Here is an 18838-nt window from a genome sequence, read left to right on the forward strand (position 1 = left end):
TACCCCACACCCTTCACTGTAACACTCTCTGACATACCCCACACCCCTCACTGTAACACTCACTGATATACCCCACACCCCTCACTGTAACACTCTCTGATATACCCCACTCCCCTCACTGTTACACTGTCTGATACACCCCACTCCCCTCACTGTTACACTGTCTGATACACCCCACACCCCTCACTGTTACACTGTCTGATATACCCCACACCCTTCACTGTAACACTCTCTGACATACCCCACACCCCTCACTGTAACACTCTCTGATATACCCCACACCCCTCACTGTAACACTCTCTGATATACCCCACTCCCCTCACTGTTACACTGTCTGATACACCCCACACCCCTCACTGTTACACTGTCTGATATACCCCACACCCCTCACTGTAACACTCTCTGATATACCCCACACCCCTCATTGTAACACTCTCTGATATACCCCACACCCCTCACTGTTACACTCTCTGATATACCCCACACGACTCACTGTAACACTCTCTGATATACCCCACACCCCTCACTGTAACACTCTCTGATATTCCCCACACCCCTCACTGTAACATTCTCTGATATACCCCACACCCCTCACTGTAATATTCTCTGATATACCCCACACCCCTCACTGTAACACTCTCTGATATACCCCACAGCCCTCACTGTAACACTCTCTGATATACCCAACACCCCTCACTGTAACACTCCCTGATATACCCCACACCCCTCACTGTAACACTCTCTGATATAAACCAAACACCTCACTGTAACACTCTCTGATATACCCCACACCCCTCACTGTAACACTTTCTGATATACCCCACACCCCTCACTGTAACACTCTCTGATATACCCCACACCCCTCACTGTAACACTCTCTGATATACCCCACACCCCTCACTGTAACACTCTCTGATATACCCCACACCCCTCACTGTAACACTCTCTGATATACCCCACACCCCTCACTGTAACACTCTCTGATATACCCCACACCCCTCACTGTAACACTCTCTGATATACCCCACACCCCTCACTGTAACACTCCCTGATATACCCCACACCCCTCACTGTAACACTCTCTGATATACCCCACACCCCTCACTGTAACACTCTCTGATATACCCCACACCCCTCACTGTAACACTCTCTGATATACCCCACACCCCTCACTGTAACACTCTCTGATATACCCCACACCCCTCACTGTAACACTCTCTGATATACCCCACACCCCTCACTGTAACACTCTCTGATATAAACCAAACACCTCACTGTAACACTCTCTGATATACCCCACACCCCTCACTGTAACACTCTCTGATATAACCCACACCCCCCACTGTAACACTCTCTGATACACCCCACACCCCTCACTGTAACACTCTCTGATATACCCCACACCCCTCACTGTAACACTCTCTGATATACCCCACAACCCTCACTGTAACACTCTCTGATATACCCCACACCCCTCATCGTAACACTCTCTGATATACCCCACACCCCTCCCTGTAACACTCTCTGATATACCCCACACCCCTCACCGTTACGCTCTCTGATAGACCCGACACCCCTCACTGTTACACTCTCTGATATAAACCAAACACCTCACTGCAACACTCTCTGATATACCCCACACCCCTCACTGTAACACTCTCTGATATACCCCACACCCCTCACTGTAACACTCTCTGATATACCCCACACCCCTCCCTGTAACACTCTCTGATATACCCCACACCCCTCACTGTAACACTCTCTGATATTCCCCACACCCCTCACTGTAACACTCTCTGATATACCACACACCCCTCACTGTAACACTCTCTGATATACCCCACACCCCTCACTGTAACACTCTCTGATATACCCCACACCCCTCACTGTAACACTCTCTGATATACCCCACAACCCTCACTGTAACACTCCCTGATATACCCCACACCCCTCACTGTAACACTCTCTGATATACCCCACACCCCTCACTGTAACACTCTCTGATATACCCCACACCCCTCACTGTAACACTCCCTGATATACCGCACACCCCTCACTGTAACATTCTCTGATATACCCCACACCCCTCACTGTAACACTCTCTGATATACCCCACACCCCTCACTGTAACACTCTCTGATATACCCCACACCCCTCACTGTAACACTCTCTGATATACCCCACACCCCTCACTGTAACACTCTCTGATATACCCCACACCCCTCAGTGTAACACTCTCTGATAATATCCACACTCCTCACTATAACACTCTCTGATATACCGCACAACCCTCACTGTAGCACACTCTGATATACCCTACACCCCTCACTGTAACACTCTATGATATAACCCACACCCCTCACTGTAACGCTCTCTGATATACCCCACACCCCTCACTGTAACACTCTCTGATATACCCCACACCCCTCACTGTAACGCTCTCTGATATACCCCACACCCCTCACTGTAACACTCTCTGATATACCCCACTCCCCTCACTGTAACACTCTCTGATATACCCCACACCCCTCACTGTGACACTCTCTGATGTACCCCACACCCCTCACTGTGACACTCTCTGATGTACCCCACACCCCTCACTGTAACACTCTCTGATATACCCCACACCCCTCACTGTAACACTCTCTGATATACCCCACACCCCTCACTGTAACACTCTCTGATATACCCCAAACCCCTCCCTGTCACACTCTCTGACATACCCCACACCCCTCACTGTAACACTCTCTGATATACCCCACAACCCTCACTGTAACACTCTCTGATATACCCCACACCCCTCACTGTTACACTGTCTGATATACCCCACACCCCTCACTGTAACACTCTCTGATATACCCCACACCCCTCACTGTAACACTCTCTGACATACCCCACACCCCTCACTGTAACACTCACTGATATACCCCACACCCCTCACTGTAACACTCTCTGATATACCCCACTCCCCTCACTGTAACACTCACTGATATACCCCACACCCCTCACTGTAACACTCTCTGATATACCCCACACCCTTCACTGTAACACTCTCTGACATACCCCACACCCCTCACTGTAACACTCACTGATATACCCCACACCCCTCACTGTAACACTCTCTGATATACCCCACTCCCCTCACTGTTACACTGTCTGATACACCCCACTCCCCTCACTGTTACACTGTCTGATACACCCCACACCCCTCACTGTTACACTGTCTGATATACCCCACACCCTTCACTGTAACACTCTCTGACATACCCCACACCCCTCACTGTAACACTCTCTGATATACCCCACACCCCTCACTGTAACACTCTCTGATATACCCCACTCCCCTCACTGTTACACTGTCTGATACACCCCACACCCCTCACTGTTACACTGTCTGATATACCCCACACCCCTCACTGTAACACTCTCTGATATTCCCCACACCCCTCACTGTAACACTCTCTGATATACCCCACACCCCTCACTGTAACACTCTCTGATATACCCCACTCCCCTCACTGTAACACTCTCTGATATACCCCACACCCCTCACTGTAACACTCTCTGATATACCCCACACCCCTCACTGTAACACTCTCTGATATACCCCACACCCCTCACTGTAACACTCTCTGATATACCCCACACCCCTCACTGTAACACTCTCTGATATACCCCACACCCCTCACTGTAACACTCTCTGATATACCCCACACCCCTCACTGTTACACTCTCTGATATACCCCACACCCCTCACTGTAACACTCTCTGATATAACCAACATCACTAAATCAGATTATCTGGTCATTATCACATTTCAGTTTGTGGGATTTTGCTGTTTGTAAATTGTCTGCTGCGATTCCCCCCTTTACAACAGTCACTTCGCTTCAAAACTGCTTCATTGGCTGTTAAGCCCTTTGGGACGTCCTGAGGTTGTGAAAGGCGCTATATATATTCAAGTTCTTTCTTACGTTTGTTTTCACAGGGTTTAACAGCTGTTGGGTTCTAAATGTCATCTTAATTTACAGCTCTGTGCCGGAAATCTGAGGTTTGGTGTCAAGGTGTTGCACAGCCTGCAGTGCACACCCAGGATGTCAGGTCCAAACTATATGAGCAAAAATGAGCAGCGCCATCACTCACATGAGACAGTCCTGCGTTCAACCGACCAAGAACGTAACTCCAGGACCGAAATGGAATCGTGGACGCTGTCCCCATCTAGACCTGGGAGGGTAAGGCTCCAGGCCCATGCAAAGACCTCCCATCTCAAGTAACAGATGAGGTAACGGAACAAGAAAGGGGTCTTTTGGCCCATCAGGGTCGTGCAAGAATCTGTCCGACCAACTAAAGGATTGGGCGGGTTTCGAAGAGTTCCCACCTAATCTAACCATGTAATGGAGACAAGGAGAGACATGAAGCCAATGGAGATCGGTCCGCTTTCCACTGCTGATGCTGTGTCAACGTGGCAAGATTAGGTGTCAGCCTTGCCTCAGTTGGTAGCACCCTCACCTCTGAGTCAGAAGGTCATGGGTTTAAGTCCCTCTCCAGAGGCTTGAGCACATAGTCCAGGCTGACGCTCCAGTGCAGTGCTGAGGGAGCGCTGCACCTTCTGGAGGTGCTGTCTTTCGGATGAGACGTTAAACTGTGGCCCTGTCTGCCCTCTCAGGTGGCCGTAAAAGATACTATGGCACTATCTGAAAAAAGAACAGGGGGTTCTGGCCAATATATATCACTAGAACAGATTATCTAGTCATTTATTTCATTGCTGTTTTTGTGGGACCTTGCTGTGCACAAACTGCTGTGATTCCCTAAATTACAACGGCAACTACATTTCAAAAGTACTTCACTGACTGTGACGGGCATTGGGACATCTTTCTTGCTTCTGCCCATGCCCTAAAACCTGGTCCTGATGTGGAGCTGATTGCCGTTGATACTGAGTGGAGAAATTCAGGAAAAGATCTCCATAAGGATTGGCATCTTCTAGATCATAAATAAAATAAGTCGAAGTTTTGCATTCTGAACATGTTTTGATCCCTGGCTACCGTTCTGGCAACGTCTCGATTTTAAAATTCTCATCCATGTGTTCAAATCCTTCCATGGCCTCGCCCCTCCCTATCTCTGTAACCTCCTCCATCCCTACAACCCTCCCTATCTCTGTAACCTCCTCCATCCCTACAACCCTCCCTATCTCTGTAACCTCCTCCATCCCTACAACCCTCCCTGTCTCTGTAACCTCCTCTAGCCCTACAAACCTCACTATCTCTGTAACCTCCTCTAGACCTACAGCCCTCCCTATCTCTGTAGCCTCCTCCATCCCTACAACCCTATCTATCTCTGTAACCTCCTCCAGCCCTACAACCCTCCGAGATCTCTGCGCTCCTCCAATTCTGGCCTCTTGCACATCCCTAATTTTCATCGCTCCACCATTGACGGCCGTGCCTTCAGCTGCCTGGAATTCCCTAAGCTCTAGAATTCCCTCCCTAAACCTCTCCGCCTCTCTCTCCTCCTTTAAGTCGCTCCTTAAAATCTACCTCTTTGACCAAGCTTTTGGTCACCTGTCCTAATATCTCCTTATGTTGCTTGGTGTCAAACTTTGTCTGATAACAACTCCTGTGAAGCGCCTTCGGACATTTAACTATGTTAAAGGCGCTATATAAATGCAAGTTGTTGTTATTGTTGTGTCTCAGCACCGAGGTGTTCATTGTCACCAAAGAGATGAAAATACAAGGGTCCTTTCACCCAAATAGAAAGCTGTGTGAGGTTGAATTAAAAACGAGTATTTTGAGACCCTTGTTGACATGAGAGCTAAGTAGAGAAAGAAGGTTAGGCACAGGCTTAGATGTAAGAGATTAAAGAAAGAACTTGTATCTATATAGTGCCTTTCACAACCTCAGGACGTCCCACTTTACAGCAAATGACGTACTTTTTTGAAGTTACTGTGGTAATGTAGGAAACGTGGCAGCCAAATTGTGCACAGTAAGATCCCACAGACAGTAATGTGATAATGACCAGATAATCTGTTTTTTAGTGATGTTGGTTGAGGGATAAAAATTGGCCAGGACACCGGGGAGAACTCCCCTGCTCTTTTTCAAAATAGTGGTTGTGGGATCTTTTACATCCACCTGAGAGGGTAGACTGGGCCTGGATGCAACCCCTCATCTGAAAGACAACACCTCTGACAGTACAGCACTCCCTCAGTACTGCACTGGGATTGTCAGCCTGGATTATGGGCTCAACTCTCTGGAGTGGGGCTTAAACTCACAACCTTCCAGCCTCAGAGGTGAGAATGTGCCACTGAGCCACGACTGGCACCATAAGAGCTGAAAGAAGCAGTAGAGGTCCAAGTGAACTGCTTCTTGCATGGATTCTACTGCTGACAATGCAGTGCTGATCAGACTTTGTTGAATCTTGCATGGAGAAGAGACTCTGAACACTTCTGTTTTTACATGTTCCGCACGGACCAACATTTTTATGGAGGCACTTCAGATGCCATCTCGGCCTCCTCCCGATATCCCCACCATCACAGAAGCCAGTCTTCAGCCAATTCGATTCACTCCACGTGATATCAAGAAACGGCTGAGTGCACTGGATACAGCAAAGGCTATGGGCCCCGACAACATCCCAGCTGTAGTGCTGAAGACTTGTGCTCCAGAATTAGCCGCGCCTCTAGCCAAGCTGTTCCAGTACAGCTACAACACTGGCATCTACCCGACAATGTGGAAAATTGCCCAGGTATGTCCTGTCCACAAAAAGCAGGACAAATCCAATCCGGCCAATTACCGCCCCATCAGTCTACTCTCAATCATCAGCAAAGTGATGGAAGGTGTTGTTGACAGTGCTATCAAGCGGCACTTACTCACCAATAACCTGCTCACCGATGCTCAGTTTGAGTTCCGCCAGGACCACTCGGCTCCAGATCTCATTACAGCCTTGGTCCAAACATGGACAAAAGAGCTGAATTCCAGAGGTGAGGTGAGAGTGACTGCCCTTGACATCAAGGCAGCATTTGACCAAGTGTGGCACCAAGGAGCCCTAGTAAAATTGAAGTCTTTGGGAATCAGGGGGAAAACTCTCCAGTGTCTGGAGTCATACCTAGCACAAAGGAAGATGGTAGTGGTTGTTGGAGGCCAATCATCTCAGCCCCAGGGCATTGCTGCAGGAGTTCCTCAGGGCAGTGTCCTAGGCCCAACCATCTTCAGCTGCTTCATCAATGACCTTCCCTCCATCATAAGGTCAAAAATGGGGATGTTCGCTGATGATTGCAGTGTTCAGTTCCATTCACAACCCCTCAAATAATGAAGCAGTCCGTGCCCGCATGCAGCAAGACCTGGACAACATCCAGACTTGGGCTGATAAGTGGCAAGTAACATTCGCGCCAGACAAGTGCCAGGCAATGACCATCTCCAACAAGAGAGAGTCTAACCACCTCCCCTTCACATTCAACAGCATTACCATCGCCGAATCCCCCACCATCAACATCCTGGGAGTCACCATTGACCAGAAACTTAACTGGACCAGCCATATAAATACTGTGGCTACAAGGGCAGGTCAGAGGCTGGGTATTCTGTGGCGAGTGACTCACCTCCTGACTCCCCAAAGCCTTTCCACCATCTACAAGGCACAAGTCAGGAGTGTGAAGGAATACTCTCCCATTTGCCTGGATGAGTGCAGCTCCAACAACATTCAAGAAGCTCGACACCATCCAGGACAAAGCAGCCCGCTTGACTGGCACCCCATCCACCACCCTAAACATTCACTCCCTTCACCACCGGCGCACAGTGGCTGCAGTGTGTACCATCCACAGGATGAACTGCAGCAACTCGCCAAGGCTTCTTCGACGGCACGTCCCAAACCCGCGACCTCTACCGCCTAGAAGGACAAGGGCAGCAGGCACATGGGAATAACACCACCTGCACGTTCCCCTCCAAGTCACACACCATCCCGACTTGGAAATATATCGCCGTCCCTTCATCGTCGCTGGGTCAAAATCCTGGAACTCCCTTCCTAACAGCACTGTGGGAGAACCGTCACCACACGGACTGCAGCGGTTCAAGAAGGCGGCTCACCACCACCTTCTCAAGGGCAATTAGGGATGGGCAGTAAATGCCGGCCTCGCCACAGACGCCCACATCCCATGAACGAATAAAAAAAAATGATACGATCTTGAAGATTGGACTGTTCTAGTACTGTGCCTTGATGTACAATAGTTACAACATAAAATATGAAAACTTAAAAAAAAACTTCTCAGACACAATGGGGAGACTCAATAGGATCATTAGAAACAAACAGGTTCGATAAGATTCTTGTGGTTTCGAAGCAGTGGAGTCCTAGAGGGGAAACACAGACCTGGTGCTGATAAGGATCTGCAGAGCTGTCAGCTAGTCTTTTCTTATCTCTACTTGTGAGCTAGCATTCTACAAACCAACCAATCAGAGAAACAGTCTGGAAGCCGCAGTACAAAAACAAACCTCGCTGGTTGTATGTTCTTGTGTGGTGGGGGCGGGCGGGGGGAGGGGGGATCACAGATTCGAGAAATTAAATCATTTGTGATTGCTGCTTCAGTTCTGTTGCAGTGTAGTGAGATGAATAGTAACTACTCCAATCAGCTTCGAAACACACTGCAAACTCAATTGACTCTGGAATTCAGAGTAAATGGAAAGCTCGCTGAGTTAGATAAAATCGTGCTCTCTGTATCGTTTGCACTGTGACAATCATAGTCCAACTTGCCCATGTACCATTCCCAGCCCAGTCAGTCACTTTACTAGTCCCTGTCCAGTTGGACATTATACTGGTCCTGGTCCATTTGGTCACTTGGCTGGACCTGGTCCAGCTGGTCACTTTACTGGTCCCGGTCCAGTTGGTCATTATACTGGTCCTGGTCCAGTTGGTCATTATACTGGTCCTGGTCCAGTTGGTCATTATACTGGTCCTGGTCCAGTTGGTCATTATACTGGTCCTGGTCCAGTTGGTCACTTTACTGGTCCCGGTCCAGTTGGTCATTATACTGGTCTTGGTCCAGTCAGTCACTATACTGGTCCCGGTCCAGTCGGTCACTATACTGGTCCTGGTCCAGTTGGTCACTGAGCTGGTCCCAATCCAGTTGGTCATTACGCTGGTCCCGGTCCAGTTGGTCACTGAGCTGGTCCCAATCCAGTTGGTCACTGTGCTGGTCCCAATCCAGTTGGTCATTACGCTGGTCCCAGTCTAGTTGGTCACTGGGCAGGGCCCAGGTCGTCATCAACAACAACAACAACAACAACAACTACTACTACTACTACTACTACTACTACTCACCTTTATATAGCACCTTTAACATAGTAAAACGTCCCAAGGCGCTTCACAGGAGTGATTATCAAACAAAAATTGACACCAAGCAACATAAGGAGGTATTAGGACAGGTGACCAAAAGTTTGGTTCAACAGGTAGGTTTTAAGGAGCATCTTAAAGGAAGAGAGAGAGTTCGAGAAGCAGAGAGGTTTAGGGAGGGAATTCCAGAGCTTAAGGTCGAGGCAGCTGAAGGCACAGCGGCCAATGGTGGAGCGATTAAAATCGGGGATGCGCAAGAGGCCAGAATTGGAGGAGCGCAAAGATCTCGGAGGGTTGTAGGGCCGGAGGAGATTATAGAGATAGGGAGGGGCGAGGCCATGGAGGGATTTGAAAACAAGGATGAGAATTTTAAAATCGAGGCGTTGGTGGACCAGGAGCCAATGTAGGTTAACAAGCACAGGGGTGAGGGGTGAACAAGATTCGGTGCGAGGTGGGAAACGGGCAGCAGAGTTTTGGATGAGCTCAAGTTTATGGAGGGCGGAAGGTGGGAGGCCAGCCAGGAGAGCATTGGAATAGTCAATGTTCAATAGTCAGTTCAGATGTTGTCTGCTCTGCTCCCAGCACAGTCGGGCACCGTGCTGTGTGCCAAGAATGGAAAAGAGCATGGGTACACATTCACTGTTGTCATTGTGAAGAGGCAGAGAGCAAAGGTGGTGTCCTGCACTATGAACCTTGTCCTTTCACCTAAGTTTGTGGTGAATAAAAACCCTGACGATTGGTTTAATTCAGAAGTCAGGTGTACTCCGATCTCCGAGTTAACACTTCAGTGCAGTACTGAGGGAGTGCCGCACTGTCGGAGGAGACTGAGGGAGTGCCGCACTGTCGGAGGAGACTGAGGGAGTGCCGCACTGTCGGAGCAGACTGAGGGAGAGCCGCACTGTCGGAGCAGACTGAGGGAGTGCCGCACTGTCGGAGCAGACTGAGGGAGTGCCGCACTGTCGGAGCAGACTGAGGGAGTGCCGCACTGTCGGAGCAGACTGAGGGAGTGCCGCACTGTCGGAGCAGACTGAGGGAGTGCCGCACTGTCGGAGCAGACTGAGGGAGTGCCGCACTGTCGGAGGAGACTGAGGGAGTGCCGCACTGTCGGAGGAGACTGAGGGAGTGCCGCACTGTCGGAGCAGACTGAGGGAGTGCCGCACTGTCGGAGCAGACTGAGGGAGTGCCGCACTGTCGGAGCAGACTGAGGGAGTGCCGCACTGTCGGAGCAGACTGAGGGAGTGCCGCACTGTCGGAGCAGACTGAGGGAGTGCCGCACTGTCGGAGGAGACTGAGGGAGTGCCGCACTGTCGGAGGAGACTGAGGGAGTGCCGCACTGTCGGAGCAGACTGAGGGAGTGCCGCACTGTCGGAGCAGACTGAGGGAGTGCCGCACTGTCGGAGGAGACTGAGGGAGTGCCGCACTGTCGGAGCAGACTGAGGGAGTGCCGCACTGTCGGAGGAGACTGAGGGAGTGCCGCACTGTCGGAGCAGACTGAGGGAGTGCCGCACTGTCGGAGGAGACTGAGGGGGTGCCGCACTGTCGGAGGAGACTGAGGGAGTGCCGCACTGTCGGAGGTGACTGAGGGAGTGCCGCACTGTCGGAGGTGACTGAGGGAGTGCCGCACTGTCGGAGGAGACTGAGGGAGTGCCGCACTGTCGGAGGAGACTGAGGGAGTGCCGCACTGTCGGAGGAGACTGAGGGAGTGCCGCACTGTCGGAGGAGACTGAGGGAGCGCCGCACTGTCGGAGGAGACTGAGGGAGTGCCGCACTGTCGGAGGAGACTGAGGGAGTGCCGCACTGTCGGAGGAGACTGAGGGAGTGCCGCACTGTCGGAGGAGACTGAGGGAGTGCCGCACTGTCGGAGCAGACTGAGGGAGTGCCGCACTGTCGGAGCAGACTGAGGGAGTGCCGCACTGTCGGAGCAGACTGAGGGAGTGCCGCACTGTCGGAGGAGACTGAGGGAGTGCCGCACTGTCGGAGCAGACTGAGGGAGTGCCGCACTGTCGGAGCAGACTGAGGGAGTGCCGCACTGTCGGAGGAGACTGAGGGAGTGCCGCACTGTCGGAGCAGACTGAGGGAGTGCCGCACTGTCGGAGCAGACTGAGGGAGCGCCGCACTGTCGGAGGAGACTGAGGGAGTGCCGCACTGTCGGAGGAGACTGAGGGAGTGCTGCACTGTCGGAGCAGACTGAGGGAGTGCTGCACTGTCGGAGCAGACTGAGGGAGTGCCGCACTGTCGGAGGAGACTGAGGGAGTGCCGCACTGTCGGAGGAGACTGAGGGAGTGCCGCACTGTCGGAGCAGACTGAGGGAGTGCCGCACTGTCGGAGGAGACTGAGGGAGTGCCGCACTGTCGGAGGAGACTGAGGGAGTGCGGCACTGTCGGAAGAGACTGAGGGAGTGCCGCACTGTCGGAGGAGACTGAGGGAGTGCCGCACTGTCGGAGGAGACTGAGGGAGTGCCGCACTGTCGGAGGAGACTGAGGGAGTGCCGCACTGTCGGAGGAGACTGAGGGAGTGCCGCACTGTCGGAGGAGACTGAGGGAGTGCCGCACGGTCGGAGGAGACTGAGGGAGTGCCGCACTGTCGGAGCAGACTGAGGGAGTGCCGCACTGTCGGAGCAGACTGAGGGAGTGCCGCACTGTCGGAGGAGACTGAGGGAGTGCTGCACTGTCGGAGGAGACTGTGGGAGTGCCGCACTGTCGGAGGAGACTGAGGGAGTGCTGCACTGTCGGAGCAGACTGAGGGAGTGCCGCACTGTCGGAGGAGACTGAGGGAGTGCCGCACGGTCGGAGGAGACTGAGGGAGTGCCGCACGGTCGGAGGAGACTGAGGGAGTGCCGCACGGTCGGAGGAGACTGAGGGAGTGCCGCACGGTCGGAGGAGACTGAGGGAGTGCCGCACTGTCGGAGGAGACTGAGGGAGTGCCGCACTGTCGGAGGAGACTGAGGGAGTGCCGCACGGTCGGAGGAGACTGAGGGAGTGCCGCACTGTCGGAGGAGACTGAGGGAGTGCCGCACTGTCGGAGGAGACTGAGGGAGTGCCGCACTGTCGGAGGAGACTGAGGGAGTGCCGCACTGTCGGAGGAGACTGAGGGAGTGCCGCACTGTCGGAGGAGACTGAGGGAGTGCCGCACTGTCGGAGGAGACTGAGGGAGTGCCGCACTGTCGGAGGAGACTGAGGGAGCGCTGCATGATCGGAGGTGCAGTACTGAGGGAGTGCCGCACTGTCGGAGGTACAGTACTGAGGAAGTGCTGTACTGTCGGAGATGCAGTACTGAGGGAGTGCTGCACTGTCGAAGGTGTAGTACTGAGGAAGTGCTGTACTGTCGGAGGTGCAGTACTGAGGGAGTGCTGCACTGTCGGAGGTGCAGTACTGAGGGAGTGCTGCACTGTCGAAGGTGCAGTACTGAGGGAGTGCCGCACTGTCGGAGGTGCAGTACTGAGGGAGTGTTGCACAGTTGGAGGTGCAGTAATGAGGGAGTGCTGCACTGTCAGAGGTGCAGTACTGAGGAAGTGCTGTACTGTCGGAGGTGCAGTACTGAGGGAGTGTTGCACAGTTGGAGGTGCAGTACTGAGGGAGTGCTGCACTGTCGGAGGTGCAGTACTGAGGGAGTGTTGCACAGTTGGAGGTGCAGTACTGAGGGAGTGCTGTACTGTCGGAGGTGCAGTACTGAGGGAGTGCTGCACTGTCGAAGGTGTAGTACTGAGGGAGTGCTGCACTGTCGGAGGTGCAGTACTGAGGGAGTGCTGTACTGTCGGAGGTGCAGTACTGAGGGAGTGCTGCACTGTCGGAGGTGTAGTACTGAGGGAGTGCGGCACTGTCGGAGATGCAGTACTGAGGGAGTGCCGCACTGTCGGAGGTGCAGTACTGAGGGAGTGTTGCACAGTCGGAGGTACCGTCTTTCAGATGAAATGTTAAACCGAGGTCCCATCTGCCCTCTCAGGTGGACGTAAAAGATCGCGTGTCACTTTTCAAAGAAGATCTGGGGAGTTCTCCCTGGTGTCCTGGCCGACATTTATACCTCAACCAACATCACTAAAACAGATTATCTGGTCATTATCACGAACATACGAACATATGAACATTCGTATTAAGAGCAGGAGTAGGCCATTCAGCCCCTTGAGCCTGCTCTGCCATTTGATAAGATCATGGCTGATCTGATTGTGACCTCAACCCTACTTTCCCATCTACCGACTATAACCTTTGACTCCCTTGTTAATCAGAAATCTATCTAACTCAGCCTTAAAAATATTCAATGACCCTGTCTCCACCGCTCTCTGGGGAAGGGAGTTCCACAGACTCACGACCCTCTGAGAGAAAAATTTTTTACTCATCTCTGCCTTAAATGGGAGACCCCTTAATTTTAAACTGTGTCCTCTAGTTCTAGTCTCTCCCACAAAGGGGAAACATCCTCTCAGCATCTACCCCTTCAAGTCCCCTCAGTATCTTATGTTTCAATAAAATCACCTCTCATTCTTCTAAACTCCAGTGTGTACAGGCCCAACTTAGGAACATAGGAATATAGGAACAGGAGTAGGCCATTCAGCCCCTCATGCCTGCTCCGCCATTTGATAAGATCATGGCTGATCTGTGATCTAACTCCATATACCTGCCTTTGGCCCATATCCCTTAATACCTTTGGTTGCCAAAAAGCTATCTATTTCACATTTAAATTTAGCAATTGAGCTCGTATCAATTGCCATTTGCAGAAGAGAGTTCCAAGCTTCCACAACCCTTTGTGTGTCGAAATGTTTTCTAATCTCACTCCTGAAAGGTCTGGCTCTAATTTTTAGACTGTGCCCCCTACTCCTAGAATCCCCAACCAGCGGAAATAGTTTCTCTCTATCCACCCTATCTGTTCCCCTTAATATCTTATAAACTTCAATCAGATCACCCCTTAACTTTCTAAACTCTAGAGAATACAACCCCAATTTGTGTAATCTCTCCTCGTAACTTAACCCTTGAAGTCCGGGTATCATTCTAGTAAACCTACGCTGCAGTCCCTCCAAGGCCAATATGTCCTTCCGAAGGTGCGGTGCCCAGAACTGCTCACAGTACTCCAGGTGCGGTCTAACCAGGGTTTTGTATAGCTGCAGCATAACTTCTGCCCCCTTGTACTCTAGTCCTCCAGATATAAAGGCCAGCATTCCATTAGCCTTATTGATTATTTTCTACACCTGTTCATGACACTTCAATGATCTATGTACCTGAACCCCTAAGTCCCTTTGGACATCCACTGTTTTTAACTTTTTACCATTTAGAAAGTACCCTGTTCTATCCTTTTTTGATCCAAAGTGGATGACCTCACATTTGCCTACATTGAATTCCATTTGCCACAGTTTTGCCCATTCACCTAATCTATCAATATCGCTTTGTAATTTTATGTTTTCATCTACACTGCTTACAATGCCACCAATCTTTGTGTCATCGGTAAACTTAGATATGAGACTTTCTATGCCTTCATCTAAGTCATTAATAAATATTCTGAATAATTGAGGCCCCAAGACAGATCCCTGCGGGACTCCACTAGTCACATCCTGCCAATGTGAGTACCTACCCATTATCCCTACTCTCTGTCGCCTTTCGTTCAGCCAATTTCCTAACCAAGTCCGTACTTTTCCCTCGATTCCATGGGCTTCTATCTTAGCTAACAGTCTCTTATGTGGGACCTTATCAAATGCCTTCTGGAAGTCCATATAAATAACATCCATTGACATTCCCCTGTCCACTACTCTAGTCACCTCTTCAAAAAATTCAATCAGGTTTGTCAGGCATGACCTACCTTTCACAAATCCATGCTGGCTCTCCCTGATTAACTGAAAATTCTCGAGGTGTTCAGTCACCCTATCCTTAAATATAGATTCCAGCATTTTCCCCACAACAGATGTTAGGCTAACTGGTCTATAATTCCCAGGTTTCCCTCTCTCTCCTTTCTTAAAAAGCGGAGTGACATGTGCAATTTTCCAATCTAGAGGGACAGTTCCTGAATCTAGAGAACTTTGAAAGATTATAGTTAGATTATAGATTATACTTGTCCAACCTTTCCTCATAAGATAACCCCCTCATCTCAGGAATCAGTCTAGTGAACCTTCTCTGAACCACCTCTAAAGCTAATATGTCCTTTCTTAAATAAGGAGACCAAAAGTGCACACAGTATTCTAGATGTGGTCTCACCAATGCCCTGTACAACTGTAGCAAAACATCTCTACTTTTATATTCCATTCCCCTTGCAATAAATGACAACATTCCATTTGCCTTCCTAATCACTTGCTGTACCTGCATACTAACTTTTGTGATTCATGTACTAGGACACCCAGATCTCTCTGTACCTCAGAGTTCTGCAATCTCTCTCCATTTAAATAATATATTGCTTTTCTATTCCTCCTGCCAAAGTGGACAAGTTCACATTTTCCCAAATTATACTCCATCTGCCAAATTTTTGCCCACTCACTTAACCTATCTACATCCCTTTGCAGACTCCTTATGTCCTCTTCACAACTTACTTTCCTACCTACCTTTGTGTCATCAGCAAATTTAGCAACCATACATTTGGTCCCTTCATCCAAATCATTGATATAGATCACATTGCTGTTTGTGGAACCTTATTCTGCGCAAATTGGCTGCTGCATTTCCTACATTACAACAGTGACTACACTTCAAAAGCACTTAATTGCCTGTAAAGTGTTTTGGGACATCCTGAGGTCATGAACGGCGTGATATAAATGTCTTTCTTTCTTTAAGCCCAGTTCATCAGAAACACCTCTGCTGAGTACACAAAGATTGTAACGTACCTTATTCCCATCTTACAGTCCATGACACACGGGCTGTCAAACTCGGCCAACAAGTCATCCAGCTGAATGTACAGCTCTCCAGCTTCATTAATAACGCCATGGTAACAGGGTACAAAGGGAGCTAGCGAATCCATTTTTAGTCGCTCAAAACACAGCTGCTCATTCTCACAGTACTTCTTCAGGATCTTCCCACCATCCCCTGCTTTGAAACTACCTAAGTGACAAACAGAACAAGACACCCTTTTAACATACGTGTGTATTAGCAGCAATGTCCTGTAACGTGCTCAGGTGTCAACGAGGGTTCGTCGGAGTGCAAGAACACTCCATGCTTGCTTGTGATCCTCTCACGGATGGTTCTCAAAACCTCCTTGTTTCTCAAAGATGATGTTCCTCCAAGTTGATCATTGACCAACTCACCTCCGTTTTCATTCATCACAATTAGCTCACATTGGAGCAGTTTGCCCTGTAATTCACCAGAATGATACCAGGGCTAAAAGGGTTAAATTATGAGGACAGGTTGCATAGACTAGGCTTGTATTCCCTCACGTATAGAAGATTAAGGGGTGATCTAATTGAGGTGTTTAAGATGATTAAAGGATTTGATAGGGTAGTTAGAGAGAAACTATTTCCTCTGGTGGGAGAGTCCAGAACAAGGGGGCATAACCTTAAAATTAGAGCTAGGCCGTTCAGGGGTGATGTCAGGAAGCACTTCTTCACACAAAGGGTAGTGGAAATCAGGAAGACTCTCTCCAAAAAAGCTGTTGAGGTGAGGGTTAATTGAAAATTTCAAATCTGAGATTGATAGATTTTTGTTAGGCAAGGGTATTAAGGATTATGGAACCAAGGCAGGAAAATGGAGTTAAGATACAGAATAGCCTTGATCTAATTGAATGGTGGAACAGGCTGGAGGGGCTCAATGGCCAATCCTGATTTAAGGTTCCTATGTAAACACCATCTCTATTCAAGGGTGGGACAGCGGCTATCAATCAAACTGCTGTCGCCTTCATCAAATCTGAACGTGACATTAGATTCGATGATGTGATCTAAGCAAGGTGTTTAAAATGATAAAGGGATTCGATAGGGTGGATATAGAGAAACTATTTCCTCTGGTGGAGGAATCCAGAACATGTGATGCTTCTGTTGTACAGGACCTTGGTCAGACCCCATCTGGAAAACAGCATTCAGTTTTGGGCACCGAACCTCAGGAAGGATATATTGACCTCGGAGGGGGTACAGTGCAGATTCACTAGAATGATACCGGGGCTTAAAGAGTTAAATTATGAAGCTGGATTGCACAAATTTGACTTTTTTTTCCCTTGAGTTTAGAAGGATGAGAGGTGATCTAATTGAGGTGTTTAAAATGATAAATGGATTCGATAGGGTAGATACAGAGAAACAATTTCTTCTGGTGGGGGAATCCAGAAGGGGCACAATCTTAAAACTAGAGCTAGACCATTTAGGAATGAAATCAGGAAGTATTTTTTCACACAAAGGGGAGTGGAAATCTGGAACTCTCACCCCCAAAAGGCTGTGGATGCTGGGGGTCAATTGAAATTTTCCAGACTGAGGTCGATAGATTTGTGTTAGGTAAGGGTATCAAGGGATATGGAGCAATGGTGGTTAAATGGAGTTGAGGTACAGATCAGCCATGATCTAATTGATTGCCTCGAGGGACTGAATGGACTACTCCTGCTCCTCGTTCCTATGTGATTTCCATGAAACAGAAGTTCCAATTCTCAAAACATTCGATTGTCTTTCTGATATTCTAGAATGGATGAGGATGTCATGAGGTTTTTATTAATTCAATCTTATGTTTACTTCGCATTTTGATTTTTTTTTTGTAGTGGTTGATTTTTCTAGTTTCCAACCCTACTAGTAAAACACTATAATGACGGAGCATATCGTTAGCTGCGTAAAGATGGGCTGACAAAGGATTGGGTTACTGAAAAAGCGTGAAGTGATGCATTTTGGGAGGAAGAATGAGGAGAGGTGGTATAAAGGAAATGGTACAATTTTAAAGTAGGTGAAGGACCAGAGAGACCTGGGGGTTCATGTATACAAATCTTGAAGATGGAAGGACAAGTTGATCAAGCTGTTAAAAAAGCATATGGGATCTTTAAAGGTAGAGGCATAGAGTACAAAGGGGAGGAGGTTATGTTAAACCTTTATAAATCACTCGTTAGTAAAGAGGGTGAACATGCAAGGTTGCTGTAAGGTCACTTACAGACATGATTGCCAACTCAGGCTGGAGGTTTCATCACATGACCTCTTCCCTCCAACTACCCCGCCCCCACACTCCCCACATTGACCAACATGTCCATTCTCACGGTGCTCCGCCTTCCCACGGCCAATTGGAAAGCGAATAGACTCTTTGTTACCCGATTGGATGATTCTTGACTATTAGTCAAACAGCCTTTTCTTTCCCAACTCCAACAATTTTATAACTAATAAACAAAAGTGTTGAAAGAAAATGATTTTTTTTAATGCCCCCTATGATTTTTCTCCCCGATTACTCCCAGCAGTGTCCTGGAGATTAATGTTCAATTCCTGGAGACTCCAGGACAATCCTGGAGGGTTGGCAACCCTACTTACAGAGCTGGCAATAACTAGGGTTGTCAACAATGTGGATTTTATAGTCCTTAAACCTCCAGCAGCAGATGAATGAATAACCTCAAATCCCTCAACTCCATTTTGTCTTTGCTTTGGCCCTCCAACTTGGACCCTGATTTGTCGCTCCCTTTGTGA

The 18838-nt window shown here is 49.3% G+C and overlaps 1 protein-coding gene across 1 annotated transcript in view; it reads right to left on the bottom strand.

Moving 5' to 3' along the window:
- itpka (inositol-trisphosphate 3-kinase A) overlaps nt 1–18838 on the bottom strand; it is an 87635-nt gene that overhangs the window by 29947 nt on the left and 38850 nt on the right. The window contains exon 3 of the mRNA XM_067991237.1: nt 16094–16307. Coding sequence (XP_067847338.1) covers nt 16094–16307 — 214 coding nt within the window. The remainder of the gene's footprint in view (nt 1–16093; nt 16308–18838) is intronic.

The sequence above is a fragment of the Heptranchias perlo genome, chromosome 10 (assembly GCF_035084215.1).
Source record: "Heptranchias perlo isolate sHepPer1 chromosome 10, sHepPer1.hap1, whole genome shotgun sequence".
In the NCBI taxonomy this organism is placed as follows: domain Eukaryota; kingdom Metazoa; phylum Chordata; class Chondrichthyes; order Hexanchiformes; family Hexanchidae; genus Heptranchias; species Heptranchias perlo.